Source organism: Scleropages formosus, chromosome 2 (genome assembly GCF_900964775.1).
Source record: "Scleropages formosus chromosome 2, fSclFor1.1, whole genome shotgun sequence".
In the NCBI taxonomy this organism is placed as follows: Eukaryota; Metazoa; Chordata; class Actinopteri; order Osteoglossiformes; family Osteoglossidae; genus Scleropages; species Scleropages formosus.
Window position 1 is genome coordinate 9,954,436 of NC_041807.1, and position 17,149 is coordinate 9,971,584.

Genomic DNA, 17,149 nt, shown 5'->3' on the forward strand with positions numbered 1-17,149 from the left:
TCACTCTGGAGAAAAGCGTGAGTGAAATTAATAAATGTTGTGAATGTGTTCAGAAAGGATGGGGATACGATAAAACAGTGGCACTGCAATGCAAATCACGCTGTTACTATCATCATTTGGGGTCCCCTCTCGGGTTGTATTATTTAGCACGCGTCGCTGGTCTCTAAAGCGACTTCCAATGAACTCTATGTAGTGTTATCAGCCCCACGCGCCTTATTGGTGACTTACACTGCTAGATACACTACTTACAATGGGTCACTCATCCACATCGGTGGAACACACTCTGTCACTCACACGATATATATGATCATATGTAATACTCTTCTGACAAGCAACACTCTGATAACACTACACCATCTCGATTATTTCTTGTTCTTTTTCATTTGCCCTTTCATTACTGAAAATGCCCAGTAAGAGGATGTTGCCGTCTCCTAACTCGAGCTTACAAAAAAGTGTCGTTCGTTTCTTAGCAACCGGTGTCAACAAAAGGCAAACAGAAACAGCGAGCGAGCGCAAAAACGAATAGGACGCCCGCCCTCAGAGAGCAGCTATAGCGAACGAAGCAAGGTGAGACATAGTGGGCCATCTTCGAACTTCTGCGTGCATTTCTGTCTTAGTTTGAAATCTGAAATATTTGTCTTTTATCGTGCATTTTTGTCATAGTTTGAATGATTATCATGTCGTCCTCATCAGAGTTCCAGAAGTTTTACCCCACAGAATCGCTTAAAATCTCAATCTGACCCTTTTTGATTTTGTTCCAGTAACTGAAATAATTTCTGGTGTGCGTTTTGTCTCATTATTTAACAACTGCAGCAGTATGATATCATTAGGACTAGCATTACCATTTGAACCTATTTGACTCAATCAATGTGGACCTGCTCCCACGTGGGTCCCCCCATACTAGCACTGAAAACAATTCTCTGGGAGCCTGTGAGAATCCTGGAATTCCTTGCCTTGAATGACACCGACTGCTTTCTATTTTTTGTTCAATTTTTCTATACGTGTATTTGACAGTAAAAATGATAATTGATCAAATCATACCTAAGGTCAAACAGGCTGCAAGATCTCAACAGCCTTGCAATACTATCCACAGAATACAACAGCAGAAAAATTAAGCTGACACCATTTTTAAAGTCTGCAAGATGGAAAGCAAGAAAGATTTCTTTAGAAGAATATTTTGATTCATACAATTTTTGTAAAAATATAAGCTAAAAAGTATAATTTTGCTTTCAGTACAATGTACTAGCATATGATCCTGTTGCCTAAAGTGAAACAATCTTAAATCCAGAAGGCCCCACCAAAATAGTCTAAATTGGGCCCTGCGATTCTTAGGCTGGTCCTTGTCACCATCTTCTAATTCATCTTAAAAGATGTAGTTTGTTCCTTAGCAACCAGTGTCAACAGCGGCCATACAGGCACTGAGCACAAAAATACACCGGGTTGCCTTCACTTAGCTGCTAAAGTGGTTTAAACATATAGTCACTCATTTTTCAAACATCTTATTTTAAAACTTTTCCGTAACTGTCGTGTTGTTCCAAAACAGTGATGCTATTCTTCTCAAACAGTTGGTCTGATCCATATTATAACATGGTGCATAATATGACTCAACGAGTATTAGTTACTAACCTCAATATATTTATGTTGGTATTAATAAATCCAATTGCAAAAGTCTTCAGTGGTTTCCTTTTCCGAAAGGGAATCAGATGAATATGATTTTGCTACTTGCCATCACTTTCAAGTGAAATGTGCACCCTTTTGTTTAAATTACTTCAGGATGGGGAAGAAAGTGAAGAAAGAAGCTGAGATCCCTTCTAAAGATGTGGTAAGACTGTAGTAGGACAGAACAGGGTTGGCTGTTCATTATGCCAATGAAATGATCAGCACATCTGGGTATTTGTTCGAATCCATGATACAAGGTGGTACAAACAGCACCTGCGATGATGAAATATATGGCTTATACACCTTCTATACTATTTTGCCTGTCTTGTCATCACACCACATGGCCTCGTTTACCCAGTTATTTTCCCACTAGTTTGACCCCATATCAATTGAGAGCAAGAAGGCGGACACTGTGGTGCTAATGCTGAACTCAGCAGAAGAGGAGGTCTTGACCAAAGCCTGTGAGGCCATTCACAAATATGCAGAAAAGGGTAAGAGCTCACAGCAGCAGTCCTGAACAGTGCTTTTATAGCAACTTTATGTTTAAAAACTGCCTTCGGTTAAAAACTGCAATTATAGTAAAGAGTATAAGTAAAGAAATATGTAATTTTTTCATGTAATTTATGGGTGTTGACATATTGCGTTTATTCATTCTGCTGGTTCAGGTCAGAATTCTTGATATGAATCTGTACACTGAAATATAAAACAATTCAGCAAAAAAGGAAACACAACATCACTTTGGTTAAACTTGGTTTTCCTGAAAACTATCAATGAGAAATGCAACCAAACTAAGCCCTGTGAACTTGGGACTTTGTGAGGACAAATTGCATTCTTACCCTGTATGTATTTTGTGAAGGAACCCCAGGGTTGTGCCTTTGTTACTATTTGCACTCTTTCTGCCTGGTGTCACACCGAGATCTTGCTGGTGCCTCAGCACTTGGGGTGTGCGTTTGGATGGGGGTTTGAATCCGTCTCAATCTGCGGGGAGTTTGTATGTTCCCTCTGTGTCCCTGTGGGGTTTCTCTCACAGTCCAAAGACAGGTCAGAGGTCAGTTGTGGTAGAGTAGCTCTCTCTAGCAACTATCCTTCATGAGTGCAGTTAACACTGATGACCCAAGATACTTGGCTCCCTTAACATTTTCTTAGATTCTTCGGCAAAGTGTTTTTTTTTCTTTTCTTTTCTTTGATTTCATATGCTGTGGTTTTCTCTATACAGAATTTCCATAATTTTCACATTTCTTCTCTTTGCAACAGTGCAGCAGCATCTGGAAAATCAGCCCCTTCCTCAGCAACTCAAGTTTTTCCTCTCTGGCCCATTGAAATTAATGCTGCTTGGCTAGTATTTAATGTACCTCATGATGCTCACCACTGTTCTGCTTCAATGTCTCCACTGGATTCCCATTACTGCTAACCTTAGTCCTAACCCTAACCCTGCATGGTCCTCCATGGCTGAGCTTCTTACTGCCTCCAGTCTCTCACTTTACCCCACTGTCCTTCATGTAACCTCCTCTCTGCCTCTGCTGCCTTTTCCATGTACCGCCCATCCCCAAGATCACATGAAGGGGTTGCTCATTCTCTCTTCTTGCTCCCAAGTTGTGGAATGAGCTTCCACAAACTATCGGGAGTGCTGCCAGTCTTCTGACCTTCTGCCACCTTGTGAAGACCATTTTCTTCACCTATCGCCTTGGAACCATCCAGCATCTGCTCTGCTGTGTTACTCACTGCCCTTCTTATAGTATCTTATTGTGCTCTTAACCTTAGTTTATCTCTTTAATGGTTTTGATCTGTGAATAATAATTGGCTGGTTCCTGACAAAATTGCCTGAGCTTGTAATCGTTCCATTTTGTTTCATTGTGACATCTGGTTCTTTGTTGATCTTGAACTACTGGCCACACAGTTCTTCCTCTCCTAGACTGTTGTCATATGATTGTTACCCTGTAATCTGTTAACCACCTGTGATTTACAGTTATTCATTTAGCAGATTTTTTTCAGCCAACTTTATTAAAGTTATCAATAATGCTTTTCGCCAAAGCGATGTACATCTCAGAGAAATAAAATTAGTGCATTACATTAACAGAAACAGACAGATGCAGTCGCGTGATTCTAAAACAGTTATTTTATTGCATTCCACCAAATGAACCCATGTACATCATAAGAGTAGCTGCTTAAAGGTTCATCCATTAATCGACAATTAAATTATAAATTATTCTATAATTCTATCATTATTATGAATCTTGTAATAGTTTTACATGAATCATCTTATTTTTATAGACAAAATGAAGCAGGACATTTTTTGAAAAAAGTGATCCCATTGTCCAGTTTGTTGGATTCATCGGCAGGAGAATGAGAGAGACATGGGACTTTTCTAAATACACCAAACATAAAAATGTGAATTTAAAAAAAAAAAAAAACAAACTTTTTTTGTATTTGTTTCAACCAATAACAGTATATAGGTCCATGATTTATGATTGGGTTATGTTCCCCGAAACCTATCATAAGTCAAAAATGCATTTAATACACCTAATACACACCTCTGCGTGACAGAATGGGAGATGTGAATCGCTGTCAGTGCCCAGCATCGCGAGAGAGTATCGCTCTGCATATGACTTGCCTGGGAAAAAAAATCAAACTTTAGTATTCGAAGTACGGTTTCTACTGAATATCTATTGCCAGCTCACCATTGTAAAGCTGAACAAAAATCACAAGTTGAACCATCATAAATCAGGGACCACCTGTACAGTGATGTAGGATCTGTGTTCGTCAATGATGTTAAAACTCAGAACTTGAATTAGCCTGACCCCCCCCCCCCGCTTTACCCACAACAGGTGATGAGAGTAAGGGAACCCTGGTGAGTCTTGGCGTGCTGGAACCCCTGTCCCGTCTCATCTGTCACGAAGACAAGTTGGTGCGTCGGAACGCCTTCATGGCTTTGGGGGTACTGGCTTGCAATGGTGAGGATACAGTTCATCGGGGTCTCAGCTGTCAGTTTTAACACAGAATTATAGAGACCGTTTGATGTTTAGCTGATGCAGCCAATTAGTTGACACAAAACACCCTGTGTCGCCTTCCGTGTACTACTTCATTCTTTTCAGCATGGTCAATGAATCTGTCGAGCCAAAGTACCTTGCTCTGAAAACAGGAGAGCATGGAGCCTTCTTAGAATAGGCACAGGTTCTCTGTGCCTTACAGCCAGTTTCACACTTCATTGATTCATTCCTTGCCTTTTTGCCTTTGACAGATGATGTAAAAAAACAACTCAAGAAAATGGACATCATACCGTCAATTATAAGCAAATTATCACCTGATGGTATGTTTCAGCTTTAGTACACAGTATATGCAACAGATGATAAATTATTTATGTACCCATGCAGCAGGCCAGTGCTTAAGTGAAAAATTATATCATTAATTGTTTTAATACCCCAACAGTGGATTAACAACTCTAACAACAGGGTTATTACTGTTTTTCTTTTAACTTTTGTACCTTCAGAGGATGTTTTAATTCATGAATTCGCCACATTGTGTCTGGCGTCCTTGTCCATCGAGTTTACCAACAAGGTCCACATCTTTGACAATGATGGCTTAGACCCACTGATCCATCTGCTCTCCAGCCCTGATCCTGATGTTCAGAAGAATTCTGCAGAGTGCATCTACAACCTCGTTCAGGTACAACAGTAATTCATCTTTCATACGTTTATCTCATGTGTTACTTCCAGGAATATTCTAAGAGCTTTTTGTGTTTCTCACTCTCCCACTCACTCACTTTCTTTAGCAACTTGTCTAAGTCAGGGTCACAGTGGTCCGGAGCCTATCCCAGATTAGTGGGGCACAAGAGTGGGGGATATACCCTGGGTGGGACATCAGTCCGTCGTAGTTTTATGTTTCTCATTTCTTTAATACATCTAGAATGATTAGCAAAGAATGTAAACCATACCAATAAATGAAATTTTTTTCTAAAATATTTTGTCATAATCACTCATAGTGCTTTAAAACTTGATTATCAAGTACTGCACAGAATACCCCATGATAGATTGCGACAATTGAGTACACGTGTAACCGTATGCTATGTGCACACAGGACCTCCAGTGCAGGGTGGCTGTGTGCAAGATGGATGGCATTCCACCACTCCTGGAGCTGGTGCACTCTGAATTCCCAGTCATCCAGCAGCTGGCCCTGCGCACGCTGGACAGCATCACCCTGGAGGCTGAGGCATGGGACGCTTTCCGCGAAGAGCAAGGCCTGCCCCGCCTGCTGGACTTCCTGGCAGCCAAAGTATTGCATCTTACCTTTGTTCTGAAACGGATTCAACTGATTCAATAATCGTACAGTTAGAAAAACCTGATGTTTTCCGCCCACTCGTGTTTAGTGTGTTACGTCTTCATCCTGAAAAATCATAGGAAATTTAGCTGTTGTGGTGCCATCTTTCCATGTAATGTTTCTGCAAGTTTTAACTTGCATGCCTTGTCTTTGTGCTCTGTGGCATCTTTCACCCATCAGGAGTTCAATGACTTGCACGTGGAAGCGCTGCATGTGCTCTCTAACTGCCTGGATGACCCCAGCACCATGCAGCTCTTTCGGGATGCCGGTGGGGTAAACAGACTTCTTCAGTTCATGACTGCTGCCACTCTACCCGAAGTGCAGATGAGCACAGCCAAAGTCATCTCCAAAGTGGCACAAAGCAGTACGGCAACTCGACCCTCCAGTGTGCGTGCATGCGTGTGTGTGTGTGTGTGTGTGTGTGTGTGTGTGTGTGTGTGTGTGTGTGTGAGAGACACTGTGCATGTGACCAAGTGTGAATTGGCTTGTCAAGAAACTGCGAAGTGAATGAATGAGTGTGCTTTTACGTTTATCAGACAAGTTCATTTAAGCCCCCTGTGATACACTCAGTGGTCACTTTATTAGGTACACCTGCTCTTTCACTCTTAACAGCAACTCATGTGGCTGTAACTAGGTACATACATATAATGCGTGTGGACAAGGTCAAGTGTTTTAGTTACCGTTGCTTTAAACAGTTCAGTGGGAAAGAAGCATGATTTAAGCGACGTGAGTTTGCTATGGCTGTTGATGGTTCCAGCGTCTCAGAAATGACTCCGCATTTGGGATTAAGTTTTTTAATGCTAACTGAGCATCATTTGATGGATACCTAACACATTGCTGCCTACCAGGTGCATCCCTTTCATGGCTGATCTAATCTCTTTCAAAATGATACTTCCAGCAAGATAAAGTGCCATGTCACAAAGCACAGATCATCTCAAGGTGGTTCCAGGAACATTAAAACTGAGTATGGTTTATTTCACTGGCCTTCACAGTCTCCATATCTCAACCCAAAGCAGCCCTTTTGGAATGAGGTGAGACATGAGGTTTGTAGCATGAGTGCACGTCTGAAAAATCTACGGGAACGGCATGATGCTATCATATCAGTATGGATCAAAGTCTATAAGGAATTTTTTCAGGACCTCACTGAATCCATTCCTTAAAGATTTCATCCTGTTTTAGATGTGAGAGGGTCATCTACCTTGTATTAGGTAGGTAGATCGAACGAAGTGGCCACTGAGTGTACGGCCAGTTCCTCCCGTCTGTCGCTTCATGGACTTGAGTTGTTTAGATCAGTTAATTCGAGTAATGATATCAGTTATTTCAATTATTTTAGATATGTCATTTCGACATGCATGTTAGTAAATGTTGAGTGCACAGTAAATGTCCCCATTGTGTTGTGTGGAGCAGGTGAAGACAGGAAACTCCTTCATGAGCATGGAGTAGAGAAAGTTCTGATTCATCTGCTGGCCACCGACCACGATGGCCTGCGGACTGCAGTGTGCCAGGCTGTGGCTGCTATGAGTGAGAACCTGGCCAGCAGAGACACGGTTAGAGATCTGGGTAAGACCTACCTGGAAAAGATTTAAATTGAATGTTTCTTCTAAAACAAAAAAATCCAAAGCATAGCTTAGAGTTAGATCTGCAGAAATACAGAAGTATACTGCTAGCTAGTAAATGGAAAAATGGTGATTGGATGTATTTCTAGTATTAGCCCACGCAAAATGTGATGGCATAGATCATGTAAATGTAAAAGTGTAGAATTTTCACTATAAGGTATGCTATAACTCAGTATTGTAATATGTACAGTTTGGAAAATGCACTTAAAATGTGTTCTCTTGTGGAATTATATACAGTAACATGGCTATTTCTCTATATCTAAATACAAAATGAGGTGTGTTAATATACCACTCTTTGAAGCTTTTATTTTTGTGAACTGACTGATGGTAAAAGAGCAGTAACTGAAATTTTATGCACATGCCATTGAGGACAGAAGGGATCGAGGCTGTTGTCCAGCTGCTATCCAGTGAGAGTGGGGAGGTGAGAATGGCAGCTACCTTTGCCTTGTCACGCCTCACCTGTGGCAGTCAGCTCAACACCCAGTGAGTGACATTTCAGTGTGATCGCTCGTGCTTTGCGCTCTCATTAACGTTTGTCCACATGTTCTATAACGTTGGCTGTCACTTCACCCGAGTTTTCCTTTATTTTGGTTAGAACTCATAATAGGAATGTGTGCTTTGTGTGTCTGCATTAAGCGCCATTCAATCCAGTGTTAGGTATCAGGAAGGAGACAGACACTCTATGCAAGAGGTGTTTTCTATGTAAGACCAACAAGAAATTGCTGTGTGTGGTGTTGGAGAGGGGTGGTGATGATCTGTTGAGCAAGACATGTTGGGCAGTGCTGTGATTTAGTGCTTGTCCTCAGAATGAGCTTAGCTTTCAATGTATGAAGTTGTGAAAGTTTTTTTGCCTCAATTCCTTGGCATATTTTTTACAGCTTTCAAAAAATCTAGTGAATTTATATATTTTAATGTTTTTTTCTAGAGGGGGGTGCGGTGGCGCAGTGGGTTGAACCACAGTCCTGCTCTCCGGTGGGTCTGGGGTTTGAGTCCCGCTTGGGGTGCCTTGCGACGGACTGGCGTCCCGTCCTGGGTGTGTCCCCTCCCCCTCCGGCCTTACGCCGTGTGTTGCCGGGTAGGCTCCGGTTCCCCGTGACCCCGTATGGGACAAGCGGTTCTGAAACTGTGTGTGTGTGTGTGTGTGTGTGTTTTTTTTTCTTTGGAATTGCATCTATTGGAATTAATACAGTTTTTATTTTATATGATGGCAGTTGTGTTGTAAGTACTGGTGTCCTATAAATAGGACGTTGGGTCGTAAAACCTGGTTTTTTCATACTTCCGTATCTACTGTGAAGCTGATGAAAATTTTTTCAGAATTCTTTGAAGAAAATGCAAATAAAAAGTACTCAGCGATTGAAGAAATTGAGGAGTATGTACACTGAGAACAAATAGAGAGAGACATAGTTGCAGTAGAGATGTGGTAAATTAAAATGAGTAAAATGACTCTCACTGTACTTATTTTCATTTATATCATTTTAGTACTCATGACTTTCACCAAAAAATTGTCTGGAAGTCCAGTGTTTAAACTGAAGCATTTTTACGATGTATCTTATAAAAAATACCAAAATATACAACCCCAATTCCAAAAAAGTTGGGATGCTGTGTAAAATGTAAATAAAAACATAATGCAATGATTTGCAAATCTCATAAACCCATATGTTATTCACAATAGAACATAGAAAACATATCAAATGTTTAAACTGAGAAAATGTACCATTTTAAGAAAAAAAGGTTCTCCAATCTGCATCTACAAATTGTGGAACAATTTCAGAATAATGTTCCTCAACGTAAAATTGTGAAGACTGAATATCTCATCATCTAAAGTACATAATATCATCAAAAGATTCTGAGAATCTGGAGAAATGTCTGTGCGCAAGGGACAAGGGCGAAAATCGATATCGGATGCCCGTGATCTTCGGGCCCTCAGGTGGCACTGCATTAAAAACAGGCATGATTCTGTAATGGAAATCATTGCATGGGCTTAGAAAAACCTCCAGAAATCTTTGTCTGTGAACACAGTTCGCTGTGCCACCCACAAATGCAGGTTAAAGCTCTATCGTGCGAAGGAGAAGTCATATGTGAACATGATCCAGAAACGCCGCCGTCTTCTCTGGGCCAAAGCTCATTTAAAATGGACTGAGGCAAAGTGGAAAACTGTTCTGTGGTCAGACGAATAAAAATTTGAAATTCTTTTTGGAAACCATGGACGCCGTGTCCTCCGGACTGAAGAGGAGAGGCACCATCCGGCTTGTTATCAGCGTTCAGTTCAAAAGCCTGCATCTCTGATGGTGTGGGGGTGCATTAGTGCCTATGGAATGGGCAGCTTTCACATCTGGAAAGACAACATCAATGCTGAAAGGTATATACAGGTTTTAGAGCAACATATGCTTCCTTCCAGACGACGACTTCTTCAGGGAAGGCCTTGCATATTTCAGCAAGACAATGCTAAACGGCATACTGCACCTATTACAACAGCATGGCTTCGTAGTAGAAGAGTCTGGGTGCTGAACTGGCCTGCCTGCAGTCCAGACCTTTCACCGATTGAAAACGCTTGGCACATCATGAAACGAAAAATACGACAAAGACCCCGGACTGTTGAGCAGCTAGAATCCTGTATCAGACACGAATGGGACAATATTCCTCTCCTAAAACTCCAGCAACCGGTCTCCTCAGTTCCCAGACGTATACGGACTGTTGTTAAAAGAAGAGGGGATGCTACACAGTGGTAAACGTGGCCCCGTCCCAACTTTTTTGAGACGTGTTGCTGCCATCAAAGTCAAAATGACCTTATTTTTTCCTTAAAATGGTACATTTCCCCAGTTTAAACATTTGATATGTTTTCTATGTTCTATTGTGAATAAATATGGGTTTATGAGATTTGCAAATCACTGCATTCTGTTTTTAGTTACATTTTACACAGCATCCCAACTTTTTTGGAATTGGGGTTGTAGCATGCATATGAATATAATAAAGAAAGAATTTTTTTTTTATTAATGGGTTAACAAATCTCTGATTACTGCACCGGTGACTGATTTAGAACTTTCCACCCCTTCGACCTCCCATGGCAGTGCGGTGTATGAGGCACAGGGCAATGAGCCCCTGTTGCAGCTGATACAGCGTGGCAAGGCTGAGGAAGTAGTTCATGCTGCGGCTGTCATCACCAACATGGCAGCCCACGAGCGCCTGCGTGCCGACATCCTGGTCCACGGCGGCATGCAGTCCTTTGCCGGGCTCCTGCAGTCCGCCGATCCGTGCGTGCTGGCCGCAGCATCCCTGGCTGTGGCGGCTCTGGCCTGCGATTCTGATGGCAGGACACAAGTAAGGGCCCTCCCAGCCTAAAATATACTTAAGAAAGTAAAACATGGGGCATAAAATTGTACAGAAATTGCAGCAATCAGTTTTTACTTTGTACTGTTCACACCTTTACACACTACCTTGTCTGGTTGGTGAAGAACTAGTATCTTCCAGTGCGTTCCCACAACATGATTACAAACAAATGGGAATAACATAATTGTTGAAGTTTAAATGATCTTTTTTCAGTTTGAGCAGGAACAATGGAAAAACTAGTAATTCGGGATATCGCGTAGCTTTTCATCTAAAGGAATTTTTGTATAGTTTTTGTTTTTGTGAGGATGCCAAGATGCTTAATTCAATAAATTAAAAAAAGCCTTATTTGACATTTTAGAGAAAACATTTCTATATAGCGCTTGCTGGACGTGGTGAGAGGTTTATTCAGTTGTGGTCAGGTTGAAATTTGTAATTATCTAATATAATAATACAGCACATGGTAAGACCATGCATTAATTTTCAGTGCCGTCATGGCTTTGATATTTTTAAACTGGTGATGCATATTAAGACACTGACCATCATATGGCATAGAGCAGCTCATCGTATTTCAGGGACTGAAGGCTAAGCTGTTTCTCTGACCTGCAGTTCCGGAATACGGGAGGACTAGTGTCTCTGGTCAAGCTGCTGAGCTCCAACAGCACCGAGGTCCGTCGCAATGCATGCTGGGCTGCTCGTGTCTGTGCCAACGACGAGCTGACAGCCACAGAGATGTGCAAGCTGGGGTGAATTATCATCATTATATTCTCCTTATATTATGGTGTCATGGGATACAACACCGCTTTAAATAATTTAAAACACCTAAACCTATTTTACATTACATTTATTTATTTAGCTGACACTTTTTTTCCAAAGTGATTTACAAATCAGTTATTACCATTATTTACCCATTTATACAGCTGGGCAAGTTTACTGGTGCAATTTTAGGTTAAGTATCTTGCTCAAGGGTACTACAGCTGGAAGTAGGACTCGTACCTGCAACTTTTAGATCTAACGTCAGAGACTCTAGTCACTACACTCCTAGCTGTCCCAATATTTTTTAGAATTTTTTCTCTCTCTCTGCTTACAACATTAGGTAATCCACACTTATTTTGAGCTTTGCAAAGCAAGTCATTTAAGAAAGTGACGCACGCACGCGCGCACAGTCTGAAACCGCTTGTCCCAAGCGGGGTTGCGGCAAACTGGAGCCTAACCCGGCAACACGGGGCGCAAGGCTGGAGGGGGAGGGGACACACCCAGGACAGGACCCCAGTCCGTCACAAGGCACCCCAAGCGGGACTCGAACCCCAGACCCGTCAGAGAGCGGGACCTGGCCAAACCAACTGCGCCACCACACCTCCCTCGTGAAAGTCAGTTCCAGTTAATTTCCAAGCTCTGTGTTGCTAACATTATAGTTACATTTGTCTTAAAAAAAGATTTTCCTTTGTTGAACAGTGCCCTGGAAATTCTGCAAGACATCAACCTGTCAACAAACCGGCGCAACAAGTTCAGCCAGGCAGCATTTCAGCAGTTGCTGGACAGCAACCTTTCGGTTAAATACAGCCTGACTGGGTACCTCTCCTGCACAAACATCACCAAGGATGGCTTCTATGACCCTGGACAGGTGACCTGTGTGTGACTCCTTCAGTAGCAGAGGGAAGCCCAAAGTCCTTGTGGTACATGCTCTTTAGCTTCTCTGTCCTGGGTTCCTCTGCAGGTGAAGATGGGCCACCGAGTTCTCCTCCTGGAGGAGTTCTCCAAACAGCCAGTCCACCAGCATCGGCCTGTCATCGCTGTTAATGGAAAACCACATGAATTGTAAGTCAGCATTTTTTTGCACATTTTTTTCATTCCCAAGCAGGCACCATGTGCAACTACGGCAAGTGATTGTTTGAAACTTTCACTGGTCTTTAGCTGGGCATCTGATAATTCATTCGAATGTAGTGTTTCATAATTAGCAAAAACGAAATCGAATGTAGGGGGTGCGGTGGCGCAGTGGGTTGGACCGAGTCCTACTCTCTGGTGGGTCTGGGGTTCGAGTCCCGCTTGGGGTGCCTTGCGATGGACTGGCGTCCCGTCCTGGGTGTGTCCCCTCCCCCTCCGGCCTTACGCCCTGAGTTGCCGGGTTAGGCTCCGGTTCCCTGCGACCCCATATGGGACAAGCGGTTCAGAAAGTGAGTGAGTGAGTGAAATCGAATGTTTCATTGTAGTTTTTATTTTTTTGCTTTATTTTTAACCAGCATAGAGGTTTGGAAATTTTCCACAGACCAGGGACAGGAAGCTTAAAAGGCTTGACTTGCTGTTATTTTGAGAACAAACTGATAAGAAGTAAGTTTCGAGAAGATTTAAAAATGACACAGAAGTGCTTAGGGGGGTGAGCACACACAGGAAGCACGCAGGAGACAGGCACATTCATATCAGCGTAGCCATACATCTTTTGTAAGTGTGCATATGTAATGGATAGACCATTTTTTAAGCTTTACGGTGCCTCATCACTGACATTGCGGAGAACTGGTTTGAGAGAAATGATCTGAAAAAAGATCAGTTCCGACACACATTACACTTGGAGGTATGTGTGCTTTATGAAGTATTTGAATGTGATGTAATGCATTATAGGTGCAGTAATTACATGTTGTGTGACAAATAAGCGATACATAATCGTGATTTTAATGATTTTTTTACATAACTGCTCTCCATTGTCTGCAGTATGGTCAGTCTTTCTATTGCTGCCTAATTTAGTGGAAATAATGTGCTGAAATGAACCAGCTCTTTGTCTGAGATAATGGCTTGCACAGCTGTCTCTTTAAACCTGGTACTTCTGCATCATTAAACCCTCCGCTAGAACGCTACCTCCTGAATGTTAAAAGGCAGTGCTGCTCTCTCCCATTCTTACATTAACTGTGGTGCAAGCTGTGTAAACAGTGTTGGATCCTACTAAGCCTTGCGCACCACATGACATCAAGGTATATGGAGACTAATTCAGTTCACTGTATGTACCATGTGTATAATGTTGTGATTTTTTTTCAAAGGAAACTAGCTGTGGCATCCCAAGCAGTGTCGCTGTGATGTATCTAAGAAACCTTACTTAATTACTCCCGAGTTTTTTGTCCTGTTTTTTGGTTTCTTTCTTCCTTTTCAAAAATCAATTTATTACAAGCCGTGGAAGTAAGGTGTAGAGTTCAGCCATCCATAGTCAGCAGGGTTATGTACGGTACTGTAAGCGTTACATGAGCGATGTGTAGCAGCACCTGAGCTGTCTGGGCACAGGCTATAATCGGGCTGTCTGTGTGTAATTTGTATGTTCTCCCCATGTTTACGTGGGCTTCCTCTGGGTTCCCTGGTTTCCTGCTACAGTCCAAAGACATGGAGTTCAGGTGAACTGGTGATGCTAAACTGCCCGTAGTGTGTGAATGGGTGAGTAAGTGTGTGTGCGTGGCAACCCACTGATAGACTGGTGTCCCGTCCAGGGTGTACCTCCTTCAGCACTGCACCCAGTGATTCCAGGATAGGCTCTGGACCACCTTGACCCTGATCAGGGCATATGGTTATTATGGATGGATGGATGGATGGATGGATGGATGGGTGAATGTGTTGATTTGGTGAGGAGTTAAAAGTTCTTCTTCCTACATGTTTGCCACATAACTCTACGTTGCATAATGATCTACGTCGCTTTGGAGAAAAGTGCCTGCTAAATGAATAAATAAATGTAAATTCCGATGTTTGCTTTCTTGCCCATGTTTTCCAGAGAGTCGTCAGAGCTTACCGATGACAAACACCACGACAGCCCCAGTGTTATCCGCTCCTCATCCGTCATGAGCAAATGCAGTGGGAAAACACCGAGGTGGGCAAACATATTTGGCGGCTTGAAAACCTCCACCCTCTTTCTAAACGGTTCTCAAAAATGACTTCATGAATCGAGTGTCCGTTAGAAGACAAGTAGAATTTAATTGTCAAACTACTTAAAAGTGGGTCAGTGACACAGGACCTGAGTTTTTTATTTTCACTAGTTTTATAATGCAAAGTTCCTAGTGCTCAAATGCCATACCCCAAGCTGTTGTCCTTATATCCACAATGTTTCCATCAGTAGACTCAGGTGTGTTTGATCAAGACTGAAAGTGAAATATTTCTATGAACAGCCTTGAACATAATTTATTTTTGTGTCGTGCACCAACAGTTCTTTAGCAGCCTTTGTTTTATTAGCTTTTGCACATTTTTTTCAATTTCTTCTGACCATTTATGGCAATCTCCCCATTGACCACACAGCAAAGGGAGAGGCAAAGGTCGGAAGGAAGATGAGAAGCAAAAGGATGAGGATGACAGCAAGTCCCAACAGCAGGAGATAGCAGCAGTGGAGAAGCCGTTTGTCCTGCCATATGATGCAACGTTTCATGACCTGGCCATCAAGGCCACCGCATGCGTGTTACCCCTGCGTGACGAGAGGGAGCAGCATGCTGCATTGGCTACGTGAGTGACCGTCCCTTCAGCTGTTAGTGGGTTAGTTACGTAGGGTTCTAGAAACACATGGAAGAAATGTATATTTTAAAACATGGTTAGGTTGCCTGGACAAGAGTGTCTTGTGATGCACCTGGACACATAATCAGCAATGTATAACCTGGAATCACTGGATGTTTTGAGTCTTTCAACATTAGAAAAAAGCGGTCGATTGAACGCTAGCCTGTAACCAAGCACTTTCAGTTGTTTTATCATTCCTGGCACCCGTTCATGCCAAAATATCACCAAATCCCATTTAAATGGAGAAAATTATTTCATTAATTAACATTAGTTATCGCATAACATGGCAGTTTCTCTACATTAATTACTTTATTATGGCTTTTTTAGTACTGTTTTACTGTTTATCTGCGCTGGTTCAGCTCTTTACGAGTTACTACATACCGTGCAGGCATAGGGATATTCAGTGTTTCATAACTTGAACAAAAGGAGAACGTTAAAGAGAAAATGAACAAATTAAAACAATGCAAGTTCACTGAACAAACAAAATGGTGTCTCATGACACCTGATCTGTGCGTTTCAACATGAGTTCGATCCCTACTCGTCGTATGTCGAGTTTGGGTGTTCTTCCCATGTTAGCGTAGGTTTCTGCCCAAAGACGGGATATGCTTGTACATGTGTCCATGTATGTTGCATTGCTCTGCTTTACGAATGGGTGAATGACTAGGGAGTTTACTGTTCCTAAACACTTGAAGTCACCTTGGATAAAGCGATCAGTTGAATGCTGTTGGTAGGTGCACAAATTCCAGACTTGGCCCTCATAAATGTGAAGAAATGCCTCATAAGTCGAAGTAGGCTTATGAAACTAAACTTTTCATAAAATTAAATTTTTGTAACTCGAATGGGTATATCTTGGGATGGCTGCATGATGGAATGATCGCACACTCTTTGTCAGCACTGATACGAATGAAATAATACTAATTTGATGGTAAAGATTTGTTTATTTAAAGGCAGAAGATCAAAGACCATCAAATTAATTTTTTTAATTGTTGACTGGGACAAGTATGCTGTTAATCCAAGTCTTTAGTAACTTGTGGTCTTGGTAAATGTGTGTCATGTAGTCTTGTGAGTGAAGCCATGGGGGGTGCTGTGGACCGGGACAATCTGCACGAATTCTCATGGGAGTTGCAGCTGAGTGAGTTGAAGTTCGAGGTTCAGTCCAACATCATTCCCATTGGAAAGATCAAAAAGGGCACCTTCTACCACAGGGCCCTACTCTACAAGGTACCTCCTTCTGGTTTTCCTTTTCCTCCTCTGCATAAAATGAACCCAGATGAAACCCAAATATTTCCAGAGATGTAGACAAGCCCTAAGGCTCAAAAGTATTCAGTCTTTATCCTGCCACAGAGTACATTCCTGTATTAGCCATTATAGAATAATTATTGTTCCATTACATGAGTTAAAACAGACAGAGAAAGGGTAGCTAAATAGAGTGCTCTCTCTGCAACTTATCATCCCACTATGCCCCCCCTACTTTTCCAGACACTAGCAGACAGGATTGGGTTAAGCTGCAGCTTGGTGCGGGGAGAGTACAATCGGGCCTGGAATGAAGTCCGACTCATCGAGGGCCCCTCTAAGACGCCCGAGTACTACATACTGGACCTGATGCACAGCCCAGGCCTCCTCCTGAAGAGCAATTCACCAGAAGCTGTTCAGTATCAGACCATCTGACAATGTGTGCAATATACACACATGACCACAGAAAATGTGTCATCATCATATTTTGT

The 17,149-nt window shown here is 42.2% G+C and overlaps 1 protein-coding gene across 1 annotated transcript; it reads left to right on the forward strand.

The window, feature by feature from the left end:
* Positions 1–494: 494 nt before the first annotated feature.
* On the forward strand, positions 495–17,149 carry armc3 (armadillo repeat containing 3). The gene is made up of 18 exons (XM_018760900.2): positions 495–567; positions 1,774–1,822; positions 2,033–2,150; positions 4,485–4,610; positions 4,898–4,966; positions 5,147–5,322; positions 5,734–5,928; positions 6,154–6,337; positions 7,381–7,533; positions 7,964–8,072; positions 10,658–10,907; positions 11,523–11,659; positions 12,369–12,537; positions 12,631–12,731; positions 14,659–14,754; positions 15,177–15,377; positions 16,484–16,646; positions 16,905–17,149. Exons 2-18 carry the CDS (start codon positions 1,775–1,777, stop codon positions 17,091–17,093), a joined length of 2,484 nt encoding a protein of 827 aa, XP_018616416.1. The 5' UTR covers positions 495–567; position 1,774; the 3' UTR covers positions 17,094–17,149.